A 16213-nucleotide genomic window follows, 5' to 3' on the forward strand; every position below is an offset into this window, starting at 1 on the left:
ATTATTAGATTAAATCTATTTGCATCAAGAAAACCAATCAAAAATGGTGAGCGGAATAAGTGATCAAAAAACTTTCTCCCTTGTTTGCCCTATCTGTAGGAGGAGAATATACGGGGAAAAATGTAACCCATTGTGTTGTCTCCAATTGATCTCAAATTTAGTTGCGACAACAAGATTGTAGGCTCCCCTCATATAAAGTATAATTACGTAATAACCTTGTCAGGTTTACGCACACTTCAACTGGTGACATTGTTGTCTCCGAACATCCAATGTAATTAGTTTATGCAATTAGTTTTATAATTAATTCATATTTAATTCTTCTAATTAGTATCTAAACATTCAATTGATTTGAATTAAAAATTAATGTATAGATCCAAACACAGCTAGTTGCTACCAATAAGAGCCAGGGTCGCGTACGGTCACGGACCGTTCTGTGCCGCCCCCAGCGTGGCAAGTGGCAACTGTGTGCACGTAAAGCCCTGCAGGCTGCAGGTCGGCGCAGGTTTTTACTGCTGGATCGGGTAGGCTGGAGCAGGCACTGACATTGACGGACCCAGATTGGTCGTATCGTACCAAACAGAAGGGGAAATAACCACGGGGCCCGGGCCCGTTTTCTTCCAAGCAGGCATGTACGGCATGTCGGCATGGATGCCGCCGCTGAGCAGTCGAGGAAATGCTCGCAATGACATCCAAGGAAATGCTGCTGCTGCTGGAGGCCCTGCCGTGTCGCTCGCTCGTAATGACACCCGCTCAGGCTCCGGCACGGGCAGGCAGCAGGCTCAGACCTGTACTGTGTGCACAACTGCCCATCGTATGTATGCCTGTGGGGGTGGGGAACGGGTGGGGGCGCGCACTGGACCCCGGCGGCGCCGGTGCGAGCTAGCGATCGAGACGCGTGCGGGGGCACCGCGCGCTCCCCCACCGGCCACCGGCCGGCGGCCGGGCCGCGGGCGCTCTGTTCCGCGAGGCACGCGGAGCTTATTCTAAGCTTGCACCGTTGCGCGAGCCGAGGCCCTTTGCTGCCCGTGCCACTGCCCGCCCGGCGCCCGCATTCTTATTCCCTGCCGCGATCAGCTCTCGGGGGCGCGCAGGAACAGGGCAAGGAAGGAATGGAAGGAGGAGCACTGGAGCAGAGCCGGGCGGGCGGATGGACGCGCGCATCCCGATAGACCCCGTCGCATCGTCGCATGGTTGCCATCAGGCATCAGCTTCAGACGATGGCTTATGCGTTAATCCGAAGGCACCTGCCTGCGGTGCCGGTGACAACAGTCTCAATCTCTCTGTGCCTCCCAGAAGCATCTGCGCCGGGGAGTACATATATATCGCCTCCGCCTGCGCCATCGACCAAGCATGCATCGCCCTGGCTCGCCTTGCCCCCCGCCCCTGCGAATTGCCAATGATAGTGTTCGACAGCCCGCGTCCATAGCGCCAGAGGCCAGGAGAGGCGAGACGAGGGACAGACAGCGCCGGAACAGGCGCCCGGCACAAGGCAAAAACAGGCAGGCGCAGAAGAAAGACCAGGCGTGCAAGGCTGCAGGCTGCAGCAGGCCCGGCTCCTAAGCAAGCAGCTCGCGCGTGAATTGAATGCCGTGGCATTCACTCAGATCAGCCTCGGCCTCACCCCGCAACAAACCACTGCTGTGCCCAGTACTCTACTGCTAACTGCGGCAGCTTCCTCTACGACGACTACTACTAATAAACGACGAACACTTGTTGGTTATAGCGAGCCTAGCCTAGCCACCAAGTCTAAGTGAGCCCCGCCTCCCCGCTTCGCCTCGCGCCGCGTATATAACGCGACTCACTAGCGAGTGCTGCCGCGCGGGATTCGGGCTCGGGCGCTCGGCGTCGGCGGCGGCTATATGAGCGGGGGCCTCGTCGCCAGGATCGGCACCGTCGTCCGCTCACCCATGGCGGCCGCGGCGGTCGCTGGCGACGGGCCACGGAAGCGCCCGCGGCGGCCCAGCAGCAGCGTCAGAATGGAGGACAGGGGAAGGGGAGGCGACGGCGGGTGCTGCTGCTCCAGCAGCGGCAAGGCGGCGCTGGAGCCCGCCACGACGAGGCTGGTGGTGATCGTCGGCGCCACGGGCACGGGCAAGACCAAGCTGTCCATCGACGCGGCTGTGGCCCTGGGCGGCGAGGTCGTGAACGCCGACAAGATACAGCTCTACGCGGGCCTCGACGTCACCACCAACAAGGTGCCCCTCGCCGACCGCCGCGGCGTCCCGCACCACCTCCTGGGCGCGGTCCGCGCCGACGCGGGCGAGCTGCCGGCGACGTCGTACCGCGCGCTCGCGGCGGAGGCCGCGGCGTCCGTCGCGGCGCGCGGGCGTGTGCCCGTGGTGGCGGGCGGGTCCAACTCCCTCATCCACGCGCTCCTCGCCGACCGCCCCGACGCGGCGCCCAGTGACCCGTTCGCGGCCGCCGACTGGTACCGGCCGGCGCTGCGGTTCCCGTGCTGCCTCCTCTGGGTGGACGTGGACGGCCCCGTGCTTGACGACTACCTGGACCGGCGCGTGGACGACATGGTGCGCGAGGGCATGGTGGAGGAGCTCCGGGAGTACTTCGCGTCGACGTCCCCCGCGGAGCGCGCCGCCCACGCGCCCGGGCTGGGCAAGGCCATCGGCGTGCCGGAGCTGGGCGACCACTTCGCGGGCCGCAAGAGCCTCGCCGCCGCGATCGACGAGATCAAGGCCAACACGCGGGTGCTGGCGGCGGCGCAGGCGCGCAAGATCCGGCGCATGGCCGGAGCCTGGGGCTGGCCCGTTCGGCGCCTGGACGCGACGCCCACGGTCCTCGCGCGCCTGGCCGGCGCTGACCGCGCCGCCGAGGTCGCCGCGTGGGAGCGCGACGTGCGCGGGCCCGGGTTCGCCGCCATGCGCCAGTTCCTCGACAGCCACCGCCACCAGGAGCAGCAGAGATGGCCGCTGGCGCGGAGGCAATGCCGTGGCATGGTGGGGTGACTCGGCCGGGACGCGTCAAAAGGCCGGGAGCCGAGCGTCCTCTCCTCCGGGTTCAAAAATTTTGTGATAGGCCAGGCCGCCGAATTTTGGAGAGGCCCGGCGGCCACCGGGCACCGGTCGGTGGGGCCGTAGCGGCTGGTGGCGCCGCGCCGCACAGCGAGAGCATCATCAGAAACAGAAGCGAGACGAGAAGACCACCGGAAGCAACTGCCCTGCCCTGGCCAGCAGCTCAGTTTTTGCCGGGCCTGTGAATTCTCTGAGGCATAGCAATCTCTCTCTTCCTTTTCCGGTTCCATCCCTTTTTTTTTGTCTAGTAGCGAGACAGCAGCACTTGTACACAGCAGCAGCGTAATCTAGTCGGTTTCAAATTTTGGAATACGTTTTTTCCTTCCAGCTTGTGCGTGCGGGGCTGATTAGGCGGCAAACCCATGCTTAATGCGTGATTAGGGGGGAGGGGATTGTGCTGGACGCGTGAGCTGGTGTTGTGGTTGCGCTGTGCCAGCTTGGAAGTCAGTTGGCCAGACTCCAGACGTGTGTTTGTGCGCGCGCCCTCCTCGCTAAACAAAGAAGAAACAAACGGCTTCATCTCTTTTGCTCTGCTAGTTCCCTCTCGCCGATTCGTGCGGCTCCACCACTATCATACGATACGGGCCGATCGAGCTGATAGATCACAAAAAAGATTTGATGGAAAAACGATAGATCACAGAGTTGCGTTTGCAACAGTCAAATGTGGCAATACATGCGGCGTTGCTGGCGTTTTTGGCTGCCGGCCGGCCAGAAGTTGTTGTTGCGAGCAGTATTTCTGTTTGTGCCTCCCACTTGCGCGAAAACCTTGTCCTGCCTGCTTCGCTATGCATCGCTGCCACCAATCCGATCGTCCTCCAAAATATTCTTCTCCCGTAGCCTCACCTGGGTTGTTATTGTTACTCACGTATTAATCCTTTGTAGCTTCGTCAGAGCAGGCAGCAATCGTAAGCTGTGGAAACTACTCCCTCCATATCAATTTAGATGTCATTTCCGACCAGTTTAATAAAACTAAGAAAACGGTGATTTTATCCTTTTGGCCTTCTATCTGTTCACGCCAACTCGCCAAGGCCACCGCTCCTCCCTCCCGAACGCGCCACTGCTCCTCAGCTCCTCCCAAACACGATGGTGGCATCCCACTCCGCCGCCCCGAACTCCTCTACCACCTCACACTTCTCTGTAGGGCATAAGCCTCCCTCCACCGCCGCAACCAGGTGGGGCGTCGCGTGGGGCAACATGGATCCCAAGATGCGCAGGTGAGTTTGGGAGGAGGGCAGCGGCTGCTTTTGTGACCTCCAGGTGCTGCACGGATCTAAGTGAAGTCCGCATTGCGTGGGCTAATAGCTGAGGCAAAGGCTGAAGGAAGAGGCAAGGATGACGACGGAGGGGTCAAGGGGAGGAGGCGTCAGACTCCAGGGAAAAAGGAAAAATAGCTTTCCCTTACTACCAGCGACAACTATTTCGATTCGTTTTGATTTGTACCGGAGACAACATCTAAATCGATACGGAGGGAGTACTAGCTGTAGCTGTTCTTCTTCTTCTCCGGTCACATGCGCGCTTGCCTGGATGAGGTCGCGCCCGCGCTTTGATTTGGATGTGTCACCATATTCCGGCTAGAATTATTCCCTGGAGCGGGAGGCAGCCAAGCTGTGCCTCTCATGTTTACTAACGCAACAACTAACACCTGTGTGTGCAACTCATAAAATATGGCCGGGATAGGATGCCATTTCAGATGCCTACTCGGCTGCTACCCTGCTCCTGTCATCAGCGTGCAGGCATGCCGGCCTGCCACCACCATTGCTTGATGCTGGGTGCTGGCTTTGCTTACCCTCGCCCGGACATAGAAGGGGCTCCTAAAATCGTGACTAGAAGCTCTACTAATCCTAGGTATGGTACTCTAGGAGTACTGACAAAAAGGCATCCCAAACAAAGCTTCTGAAAAGAAGCTTCCTTTTGGGTCCAAACAACGGCATGGCCTGCACGTACGAACAGCTATACTACTAGTACTCTACAAGCTAGTACATGCTATAATACGACACGGGGGAATGTGAGAATGCTGTGCAAGAAGTACTCCTACGCAGCTACCCTACGCTGCGAGCGCACGCACGCTTGACCAGAAGCTGCTGAACCCGAACAGGGCGGCACGCAAAAGGATGCAGAGACTAGCCCTGAGCCCTGAGCCCTGAGCCCCTGACCTGACCCTGAAAGCGGCCACATGAACAATGATGGGCAGCCGCATTTCTTTATGCTGAGGACGAGAGGAGGAGAGGAGAGGAGATGAGCCGCACCGTACCCGCACGCACCCCCGGCCTTGGTAGTTGTTGCGGTTGCTGGTCTCGCGGCAGAGGCCATCATTCGAGGGGCCAAACCAAGAACCAAGGCTTGTTTTTGGCGCTCGAGGGGAGGCCTCTCCAGCTGCGCGTGTCCCGTCCGTGCATGTACGAGGCCGGAGGCAGCGCCGGCCCCCGGCATCGTGGCAATATACAACTGCTCGCCGTCGTTCACCTGTTCTCCCCCAACTCAACCATGGCCCCTACCCCCTGTCTGATTGTCCCTCGGACGGACCCTCACTAACGACTTAAAACCACTTGCGCCAACGCCCAGCTCGTCCTCGTCCCCCCTGCTAGGACCCCATCGCTCTGGCTAGATTCGAGCTGAAACCTGCATTCTTGTTTATGCAGGGTCAACGCAGCCACAAAACGAATAACTAGCAGCACTGCTCCTCCTGATCTTTGGATCCTTCTTTGCTTGGGCCAACACATTCCTGCCTCGCGCTCGCGGTCGCCGTTCCCACGAGTTCGTCCTGGATACGGCGTGTAAACAATCCGCACCCCCGAAAAAGTCCACTCCGAATTGTCAATTTGCGTTGCGCATGATCTCCGATTCGCTTCGCCCCCGCTAGATTTAATCCCCACTTGCGCGCCTCTGCAGAGCGCCTCAGGTGCATGCATGGAGAGCGGATCGATCGATCAGGGGAACTCAAGGCGTGTTCCTCGCCTTTGCTTTGCTCCGCCTCGGCTGGACAGGAATTCAGCTCTGCCTCCCGTGTGCCGTGTACGCATTCAGACAGGAGATGCGGTTAGCTGCTCCACTAGCTGGGCGTACTTGGTGCCCAGATGCTTCTCCCTCGGTAGATCAATGATGTGTTCGTGCTGCCTTTTCAGCTTCGGGGCACTAAAGAATTTTGATCCAGCCTGGTCTTTTGTAAGAGTATGTTCATATAGTACCGATGGTAGTGTACGTCTCGGAACTGAACTTCGCATGCGTTCTGGAATAGAGTAGGATATCTTGCCGTCGTTCCCTCTTTGCCCTACAGAAACTGACGGGCAATAATGTAGTATAATCTATCCTGGGTTTTGCAGTGTGCAATTTGCAATGTTGACCGGGACAAAATACTAGTAGTACTAAAAATGCCTGCACGTACTGCCATGTGCAATCCTAATTAGATCAGGAAGAGTTATCCTTCCGCTCATCTTCTTCAATTCTCTGTCCATGAAGAATATGATGAATCTGTTCCAACTGAGAAACAGTTTAATTTAGATCGAGTTTCCCTTTGCTTTTACAGTAATAGAGGTTCACAGTTGACTTTAGCCTTAGCCCACACTCTCCTGTCCCGATCGAGGAGGGATCGATTGAGAGCTCACGCTGTGTCCATGTGAACTCTCTGCGAAATACTCCTCAACAACGTTCTCCGAAAAGGCAGCAAAGTGGCTCCTACACTACACTTCTTGAGAATCTTCCATATCCAAATGACGGCAGCACGGTTGGTGCTCAATCTAGTCACTGATGCGGTGATACCTTAAACCTGACTGATCACCCATACCATGGCGGCATGACCTAGTAGTATAGCAACGCCTCTCTATCGTCGCCGGTGAGCTCGACACGCAGACACAGTCGACACGCTGCGCTAACTGTCGTCCCTTGTGATGCCGAGAGGCCGCGCCGTTACCCGCGGCAACGACGACGACGAGCTAGCGTTGCTACATTTCTCCGGTCTCACATTGCTGCTGCGACGAGCTAGCTAGTTAGCTAAGCCACGCCGACAGTTACCTGAGATCCATCCGTACTCGGTACTCGGCTGCCGACCATCACGTCCACATCCATCCATATCGCCGTATTCTTACCTTGCAAGGCCAGTAAAAAGACCGCGATCGAGCGGTTAACCGCGACAATCGAGCCCTGGATTCAGAGCGATGTGACCGGCGGAGGAGCATGTGGAGATGGAATGGTGGTGCCGTGTGGTGGGTGGCCAGCGCGCGGACTAGCTTGGAGCCACGACGGCGACCGGCCGGCGGGAGTCGGGAGGCCGAAGGCACGCGCGCGGTTCTCCTGCGCAAGCGCGACGACGGCGACCGGAGATGGGCGCGAGAGGGGGCGTGGCGGTTCCTTTGCGGTCACTACCTACTCGTAGGGAAACCACCGATCGGCCGCGTAGCCTTTTTCCTTTTGATGATTCTGGTGCGTCGTTTCGTCGCCGTCGGTGGGGAAGACTCCTCTCTCTCAGCCGACCTCGGTTTTCTGACTTGTGATGTTCACCGAACTGAGGACCGGAAAGATCATTGCTGGTCTTTGATGAGTTGGATGTGAGGACCGAAAGTGGCATTTTGGTCGTCTTTTGCAAGTGTAGCACCAGATCAGTAGTGGTGGGCATATACTGCAGCGTGGTCTTTAATTTGAAAGAACAAGCAACCTTGCACTACAGTTCCTTTCTTTAGCGTGGTCTTCAAGTATGTGGTAGCAAAGATCATGGGTCGTTAGTGCTGAGCACACACCCTAGCTAGCTACCTAGTTCATCGATGGGCCATTGCATGGCCAAAATATCCCGACACGAATGCAGAGTAGCGCGTTGAAAGTTGAAGCCCTGACCTACGTCCTGAGGGTGAAACACACTCAAGCATTCAAACATGGAGTTGTATGGTTGCAAGCAAGACATGGGCGACAAACTTGCTCCCATGACGCGGGCTTAATTTGCTGATCACTTGGCCAGCAGTAAATGTTTCGTTTCACTATCGTTATATCCCTCCTGGTCCTGGGCCTCGCCCGTCTGCATCCGGGCCGGAAACCGCGCGTCGTGAAGCCGACCTGACGACGACGTACGACGGCAGGCAGGCATGACCCGCCGCGCGCGCTGCGCGCATGGCGGGGAGCCAGGAAGCTAGCACGGCGACCGCGCGGGAGCCTCCTCGTGGCGTGCGGCCAGGAGAACACGGTTAGTTCTCCTCGCCCTGGGCCTGGGGAGACGTAGCGCGTTCGCTCGCTTCAGTTCAGACTTCAGACCCACACAGACGTGGAGCAGCGGTTCACGCACGCTTTCGCGCGTTACTCTTCCGCGCCAAGCGAAGGCCGCCCACCCCGTCCCGTCCTCTGCTATAAGCCGCGCCCCGGGCCGCCGCGTGCGGGGCGCCAGGTCGTGTGTGCCGACAGGCAGCCGACCTGATCTGCTCCGGCTCGGCGAGGCCGCTTGCGTTTGACGTGGGAGAACGCGGTGGGAGCGGGGTAGATCGGACTTGCTTGGTGATGGGCGATAACGAGCAGGGGTCGGACGACTATTGGGGTGTCTGCCGCCACTCTACTGACGGCGAGGGAGGGCGTTTGTGTTGTGGTCTGTGTTTGCAAGCGTACGTGGTGTGATTGGAGTAACTGAGAGAGTTACTGGCGGCGAAGCAAGGCAATCCGCGTCTACGAATACGATGCGTGTGGACAGTGGATCATAGGCATCCTGCACGTAAACGATATGTCGTCGATTAAGAAGGTCCGAAAAACTCGAGTGAAGTTTAGTGCGCGACCGCTAATCCGCTATGTGGGCAATGTTGTTGGCCCGCAGGAGATCTGTTTTTTGGGCTGTGACTTTGTAAACCTGGCTGGAGGCATCGCCGGCCTAGTTAGTCTTGCATGAGGAAAATGGGGGTCCACCAATGTAAAAAAGTAAAAATACAGGGAGGTAATATACTATGTATGGAGTTTCAAGTTTGACTAGTCATTGGTCCTTGCTGCGTTGGAGAGAGATCAGAGATGCGTGGCGAACATCTACGCATAAAAAATTAGGCCTACAGGTGCCACACAATCTGTCGCGTCGAGTTAGCACACCGATTGACACGCGCGAGTGCAGTCTGCAGCAGTTCCATTACAGGTAAAACGAGTCAGCATTTTAATCATTTCATGGATGGACTACATGTTTCAGTGTCTCAACCACAGAAATCAGAGCGTTAACGGAATGTACTCACTAGTATTGTATCCCACATCGCAAATGGGAAAAAAAAACAAGTTGCAGAAGTGATAGTTATTATAGCATGAAGTCGCCTTTTAAGTTGATTCTGTAGAAGAATAGAAAGATGGTGCATTGAGAGTACCTTGAAGGGTTTTATTTATGACAGCTTAAGTTGATTCTGTAGAAGAATAGAAAGATGGTGCATTGAGAGTACCTTGAAGGGTTTTATTTATGACAGCTAGAGGATTACAGAAGCTGAGAGTACCTTGAGAGAAACACGCCGAGCTAATACTCTCCTTAAAGCAGATAAAATTTCAGCAGTAATTGGCACCACCATTTCTTTCATTCCAATAGTTTGTGTTGCCTTCTCCAGTGGTTCACTTCCAAAGCTATCCGTATGAAGTCAAGGTCTCCCAAAATGGTTTACATGAGTCCATTATAGGTAGAGATACTTAATTGCCAAAAATGCGGAGTTATGTTCAGAAACATGTCTGTAGTAGGATACATAGTGGTGAATGTGTTCTTGTAGACCACCCATTTGATAAGAGATAGTATGCTACCAACATAGCAGTACTAGAGTTTGTTTCAGGGGAAACAGATATTAGTATCATCGCCTAGGAAATTTAGCAGTACTAGAGTTTGTTTCAATAAAATCCGCTGAATGCAGGGCAAATTGAAGAGTTACAATTAACATGCAGCAGGATCATACACATGAATTCCTTATATTTGTCCAGGTACCATAGTTTATTTAATGAGATTTCAGACTGGTGACCTTGCTGAAACATATGCCAATTCCCCTGGTCAATGGTCATGTGTCTATGCTCATGTGAGCTGTCTGCACACTTATTTTTCTTAATGCTCATTAGATCAAACTTCGTTCAACTTTTAAGGATGAGATCATAAGAAGCATGTGCCCATATCCACATTTATTTATTGTACAATGGCCCAATACCTTTACCGGTACATGTGCCCAATACTATCTCACTTATCTACATTTTTTTACTGAGAAAAAGCATAGATCAATATCAAATGGACTATGGAAAACAGTGACTAGACAATGCTTAAGGTTAGAGTGCCACATATGAGCAATAATCCCTTATGCCCGTCGCCCAAAAATATTATAGAAATACATATAACATATAAATTGAAATATCACATACATAACAAATTCTAATTTAAAATAAGAAACTTGCCTTTTTCCAGATATTAACTTTCCTTCCATATAAAGCAGCAGAGAGAACTCCAAGAACAGCACCTGCGTACTCCTCCAGCACCCAGTAGAGCACCAGCAGAAGGTACATAGGGCTTCAGAAGCCACAGCAGGAGCCTTGCCGAAAATCCCCTCAGTTGGCACAAACTAGCAGTCTCGTCAGAAGGAATTACATTTTCACGAACACAAATGCAAAAAAAAAACAATTCAAACCAAATGGGCATCATGAGGCGTAAGGCTCCGAATTACCGTACGAGGACATATATAATAGAGAAATTGAGTAACAGGTATCAAACAGTACGAGGACACCAAACCGTTCAGCTGGTCTCTATTTTCGCACTAAAACAAAACTTAGAAAAAGCCCTTGGCATTAGCACCCACTACAAGACTGGAATGTAACAAACAAGGTACTATATCCGGTCACTTCACTTCTTCTCTTCCTTCTCCGCCTCAGCAGCCTTCTTCTGGCGGGCACCAAGGTGCTTCTTGTTCATCCGCTCAAGGCGGAGCTTGCCATAGGCTGCAAACGTCTTCATCTCATCGGTAACCTTTACAACCTCAACTGAGCGCTTCTCACCACGAGTAATAGGCATGTAGTCACCCTGGACCTGGGTGGCAGTGGCAAGCTCCTCCGGAGTTGAGTCACCAGCCTGCAATGAAGGTAGGTGACCAAGGATTAGAGGCTGAAAGAAACTGGGACAATGTTTTGAAGAGATGACACATTCAGGAAAAGAAAAATGGCCATACCTTGACCTTGCGAGCACGCCTTGGGAAGATAACCAGCTTGGCCTTGTACGTCTTAAGCCTCTGGACATTAGCCTGCAGTCCCTCGAGTGATTTGTTCTTGCGACGGTGATCCACAGAAATGCCAATGGTCGGAGCAAGTTTCTTCGGAATGCCCGCAGCCTGAAATAAACAGATAGACAAGATGAAGGCTGTAGCGTAATACATGGATGAAAAGAGTGGCTCAACATGGATGACAAGGATAACAGATGAAAAACTTACACCTATCACGCAACAAATTTCAATCACCATTACAAATGGAAAATGAAGCAAAAAAATACAAGCTACTGGCTTAAAACTTTGCAAACATAGTAGGCTTGCCATGATGCAAATGAAAACATATCAGACTCAACAGAGCAGCAAGCACAAACACCAGCAGTATACACAAACTAGGATATTGAGAAAGCAACATGACTCAAGATTAACACAGGGGGAGGACAACAATGGAGCAATATATCACCTTCAGCTCCTCAAGGGTAAAGCCTCTCCCAGCCCTTGACTTCATGTTGTACTTGAGAGTCTGGCATTGCACAATGGGGCGAAGAGGGCCAGCAGTTGGGCGTGGGAATATCTTCACAGCCTTCTTTTGGCGAGCTGCATACAGAACATAGCAGGATCAAATTAGAAAGTCAGCAAGTATGAGAAACACTAAGGAAAAATGATGCATAACATAATTGATGGAGCGAATCTTCATGACAATATTAATATCAAGTAAAGCAAGGAATTTCTATTTTTGATGCATTAATAGCAGAAGAGTAATACAGCAACAACACAAGTAACTCATATTACAGCTCAAATGTGTATTATTTACATGCAGATCAGACTCTATTAACATCTTGTGGCGTCCAATTTGTAGAATGGATAGCTATACAATCAGGATTTCAAGTGCATCAAGAAGGACACCAAATAATAGGCTTGAACACTTTGACCCTCCCTCAATTTGTACAGCGATGCATTATCAATGACAACGAGACTACTGCAGAGTGCAGGCCAAGTTATTAGGAGACCACAGCTTCTGATTTGCAACTAAATCCTAGTTGATCACCCATTAGTTGTACATAACAGTTCAAAGTTGTCGCTGCAGCAAACATGGGACATTGTATCCAAGCATGAAGTTAGGGGAGAAGACGATGAGCTCACCGATGCGGCGCCTCTGCTTGCGGGCGGGCTGGTTGAACCATGTCTTGACATAGTTCTGCCAGTGCTTCTTGAAGTGCCCGTTGGGGATAACGTTGTTGTGCTTCACCATTTCGCCCCCTTCCTCTGCTGCTTACCTGCACACCAACGCAACAACCACGCCATCAGCAAAGCCGGACACCAAACGGGAACAGAAACCAACGAGGCACCATAGCTCCATCCTCATTAGCATCGCAGCAGAATCTCAAGCGAATCACAACACCACGCACGCATCCCACAACCTACAGGTAACGAGTCAAACAAGAATACGGAGCCACCGCGCAGCAAGATCCGCCCGCGCATGGGCTGGCTGAGGGAAAGTGGGCCTAAATCGTTTGGCCCAACAATATGGCTCCCTCCGGCTGCTCTCCCTTACCCACGCCAGCTAAGACCAAACTGCCCACCAACTTGATGGAAATCACACCCGAAATTGCCACCCAAGATCGCCTCGTACATGAAGGTTGGAGGCTTGCCGGCGGTTGTTCCACGGCTAGAGCTGGCACGCCGCCCGCCATCCACACCTCAGCCGCGGCCGCGCGGGCTTGGGTTGACAGGGGAGGAGCTGCAGGAGCGTGCAGCATGGGATGCGGATTCAATGCGGCGCGGCGAGAAGGGGCAGCAGGCAGCAGCAGCACGCCAGCATCGGCGGAGGCGGCCAGCAGCATCGCTTGGCTAGAGGCGGAGGCAAGTCAGCAGCAGCGAACGGCCAGTTCAAGACTCGCGAGGATGGACTGCGGCGGCGTGGGGAAAGATGAGGAATGGATAACGAAGAGGGAAAGAAACGAAGCTGAGGGGGAAAAGGAGGCGGCGAGCGAGTGACCGTACCTGTAGAGGAGGCGCGGCGGCGACGGCGACGGCGACGGCGGAAGGAGAGGAGGCGGACGAGTGTGAAGTGGAGGAAGGTGTTTGGGGGCTAGGGTTGGGTGCTTATATTGGCGGGGGGCGCCGCGAGACCTAAATTGGACGGCCGAGATCTCGCCGCGTTCCTGTCACAGAAATTGTGGGCTGGCTGAGGGAGAGTGGGCCTAAATCGTTTGGCCCAATAATAACTCGACGCGACGCTGGCTCACGGGGCTGCCCCCCTCAAAAAAAAAAAACATCAGGATGGGCGGTTGGAGGAGGGGTGGTTGCTGGCCTGCTGCAGCCTGCCGCTGGGCGCTCGCCGCCTCTTCGAACTCGCGCTGGCCCGCTGCGGCGAGGAAGGACGGCGAGCTGAGACGGGTGGCGGCGGCGGCGCAGATGCGATGCGCGCGCGACCTGGACGAGCGGCGTCGGCGCGGATGCGGCGCGCGCGCTGCCTGATCGAGTGGCGGGGCCGGAGCAAAGCTCCCCGCGCGGTGCGGCTTGGCCGATGGGTGGAAGCGGCGGTGTCAGGAGGAACGAGAAGGTAAAAACTAAACGGCGCTAGAAGGCCAGAGGTTCGATGAGAAATTTTGTATCAAATGCTGTTTGCAACATGAAAAATAATATGTAAAAATCATTTAATTCTATGATAAAAAATTCTCGTCACAACATGAAAATCACATTTCATGCGACATTCACTGTGAAACATACAGAAATAATAATTGCAATATATGTTGGAGCGTTCGATTTTTTTTAATTTTGAACGTATGTTATATAGCATTATCGAAAACTAAAAAGGAAAAGATCGAGGGACCGGACAAGGGAGGAAACGTAAAGCATGGAAAGAGAAAAAATTGTATATGGTACGTTAAGGTAGTGTTTGGTTCTGGGGTCGAAATGGGTTGGGTTAGAGCCGACCCACTTCAACCCATGTTTGGTTGGAGAGGGTGGGGGTTAGATCCAACCCAGTAGAGGAATATTCCTCGTAGATCCGGGTTCATCCGATTCCTCAAAAAACAAGGAATCACCCCGACCCACTTGAACGGCGTCCACGTCCGTTTCTTCTCGCGCTCGTCCGGCCGCGTACCCTGACGGCGCCCTCCGCCCGCCCGTCGCCGGTGCCGTCCTCCGTCGCCGCCCTCCGCCGCCGCCCTCCACTCGCGCCGCCCTCCGCCCGCCCGACGCCAGCGCCGCCCTCCGCCCGCCTGATGCCGACGTGACGGGGAGGTGCGCCGGGCGAGCTCAAGCCCCGTCGCGGCCGAGCGAGCTCGGTGGGGGAGGAGGACCTCCGGTGGCGGGGATGAGGCGGCGCAGGGGGGCGGACCGCCGGCGCGAGCTCCCCTCGGTGGGGAAGGACTTGCGGGGAAGAAGATGGAAGGTTGGGAAAAAAAGAGAGAGAGGGGGGTTGACAGGTGGGCCCCACGATTGACAGGTGGGGTCCACAACTAACGGTGTTAAACAGATATCCATCCCAACCTACTCAACCAGCTCAACCAAACAAAAAATTGGGTTCAACCCATCCCTCCAATCAAACAAGAGATGGGTTGGTTCCAACCCAGAAAAGTGGGTCACTCCAACCCAACCCACATGGTTCCAAAAACCAAACAGACCCTAAGAGATCGTGAAAGTGTCAATAAATAAGGAGGAAGGCACGTCCCAAGGCCGCATTTGTTCTTTACAAAATAATTGTTTATTACAAATCAAGAATGGATTAGTTGGTTAAGTTCCTAGAACCTATTTATGCATGCCGCTCATATACCCGTGGTGATTCTTATATTTCAAGATGTGCTAACCACTCAGAGTTGTTCATAGATAGGGTATGTGTAAACATTCATACCTACGAGGTATATTCATAGGCATGTTTGTTTGAAAAAAATCCTTATATATTCTTTCATAGAGCTTGATCCAGACTTAGACCTGAGCAAAAGAATTCCAGCCTGACCCCAACGGGCCAAGCTCGACCTAACACTCATTTAGGGCCAGCGTGCGGCCCTTATTTTGACGGCTCGAAAAAAATGAGGCTCGCGATGCCCATTAAAAAGTCCAAAAACCAAAGTGAAGTTTAGGATGGGAAAGTACGAGGACTCCTATCTGACTTGTGTAAACTAAATAAGAGTTATGGCTTAAGGCCCACCAGCCACTCCCGCCTTCTTCCCCTGCTTCTTCCCCGATGCACCGTCACCTCCGTCCCCTCGTTCTCCGTCTTGGCCGGCGGCTAGGTCGCAGCCGCGCCGCTCCGATATTTAATTATTTGCCATCCTTAGAATGGGCACTCCTTTAGATGCCAGTTTTAGAATGTCACCTACATATTTGCCACCGGAGAGAAGTTTTACCAACACATTTGCCATTTTCTCCGACGCGGTATGCCAAATGACCCCTCCACGCTGGAACCGCCACGCGAAATGACTTCCATGCCCCTAGCCTTATCCTTCTGCTTCCCACGCGCCGCGTCCCGACCCGACTCGGCATGCGTCGATCACCGGAGCGTGACGGCAACGAGGCAGATGAGCACGACGGTGGCAGAGCAGCACAGGTCCACGAATGCCTCGCGGCGCGCCTTGCTCTCCTTCCTCCCCTTCTTCCGCATCACGAACTCGTGGCACCGCCTCTTGGCCTCCTCTGGCTCCCCCTCCCCTCCCTTCCTGGGCGCCTCCATTGCGGCGGCGAGCAGCCGCAGCGCGCCCTCGCCGCCGACCGACGGCCACCACCCGGAATGGCGAGCCGAGGAACCATGGCTGGAGGTGGAAGAAGAGGGTGGGTCCCACCGATCAGAGATAGAGAGGGAGGAAGAGAGGAAAAGCACCGACGCTTGGAGAAGAAATGCAGGGGTATAATGGTCATTTGCCATGCTCAATCCACCCAAGCGCGCGGATGTGGCTCGACACATCAGCAAAAATGGCAAATCTATTGGTAAAATTTCTCTCCGGTGGCAAATATGTATGTGCCATTCTAAAATTGGCATCTGAAGGAGTGTCCAATCTAAGGATGGCAAATAATTAAATATCCCCC

At 54.0% G+C, this 16213-nt stretch overlaps 2 protein-coding genes across 2 annotated transcripts; one reads left to right on the top strand and one right to left on the bottom strand.

The window, feature by feature from the left end:
* Positions 1 to 1435: 1435 nt before the first annotated feature.
* On the top strand, positions 1436 to 3338 carry LOC101764222 (adenylate isopentenyltransferase). Its single transcript, XM_022826595.1, has one exon. It carries the CDS (start codon positions 1860 to 1862, stop codon positions 2958 to 2960), a length of 1101 nt encoding a protein of 366 aa, XP_022682330.1. The 5' UTR covers positions 1436 to 1859; the 3' UTR covers positions 2961 to 3338.
* Positions 3339 to 10635: 7297 nt separating this feature from the next.
* LOC101767741 (60S ribosomal protein L13-2) lies at positions 10636 to 13314 on the bottom strand. Its single transcript, XM_004969540.4, has 5 exons — positions 13187 to 13314; positions 12326 to 12459; positions 11646 to 11779; positions 11150 to 11308; positions 10636 to 11052 (listed from the first exon to the last, which is right to left on the bottom strand). Exons 2-5 carry the CDS (start codon positions 12432 to 12434, stop codon positions 10828 to 10830), a joined length of 627 nt encoding a protein of 208 aa, XP_004969597.1. The 5' UTR covers positions 12435 to 12459; positions 13187 to 13314; the 3' UTR covers positions 10636 to 10827.
* Between the last annotated feature and the right edge of the window lie 2899 nt (positions 13315 to 16213).

The sequence above is a fragment of the Setaria italica genome, chromosome V (genome assembly GCF_000263155.2).
Source record: "Setaria italica strain Yugu1 chromosome V, Setaria_italica_v2.0, whole genome shotgun sequence".
Taxonomy (NCBI): domain Eukaryota; kingdom Viridiplantae; phylum Streptophyta; class Magnoliopsida; order Poales; family Poaceae; genus Setaria; species Setaria italica.

What these genes read in the sequence shown, in the direction of transcription:
- LOC101764222 (XM_022826595.1), top strand. Translation starts at nt 1,860, where the DNA reads ATGAGCGGGGGCCTCGTCGCCAGGATCGGCACCGTCGTCCGCTCACCC.
- LOC101767741 (XM_004969540.4), bottom strand. Translation starts at nt 12,434, where the DNA reads ATGGTGAAGCACAACAACGTTATCCCCAACGGGCACTTCAAGAAGCAC. An exon ending in CAAGCAGAGGCGCCGCATCG is followed by an intron (nt 11,780 to 12,325) that starts GTGAGCTCATCG and finishes TTCTGTATGCAG; the next exon opens with CTCGCCAAAAGAAGGCTGTG. An exon ending in TTACCCTTGAGGAGCTGAAG is followed by an intron (nt 11,309 to 11,645) that starts GTGATATATTGC and finishes TGTTTATTTCAG; the next exon opens with GCTGCGGGCATTCCGAAGAA.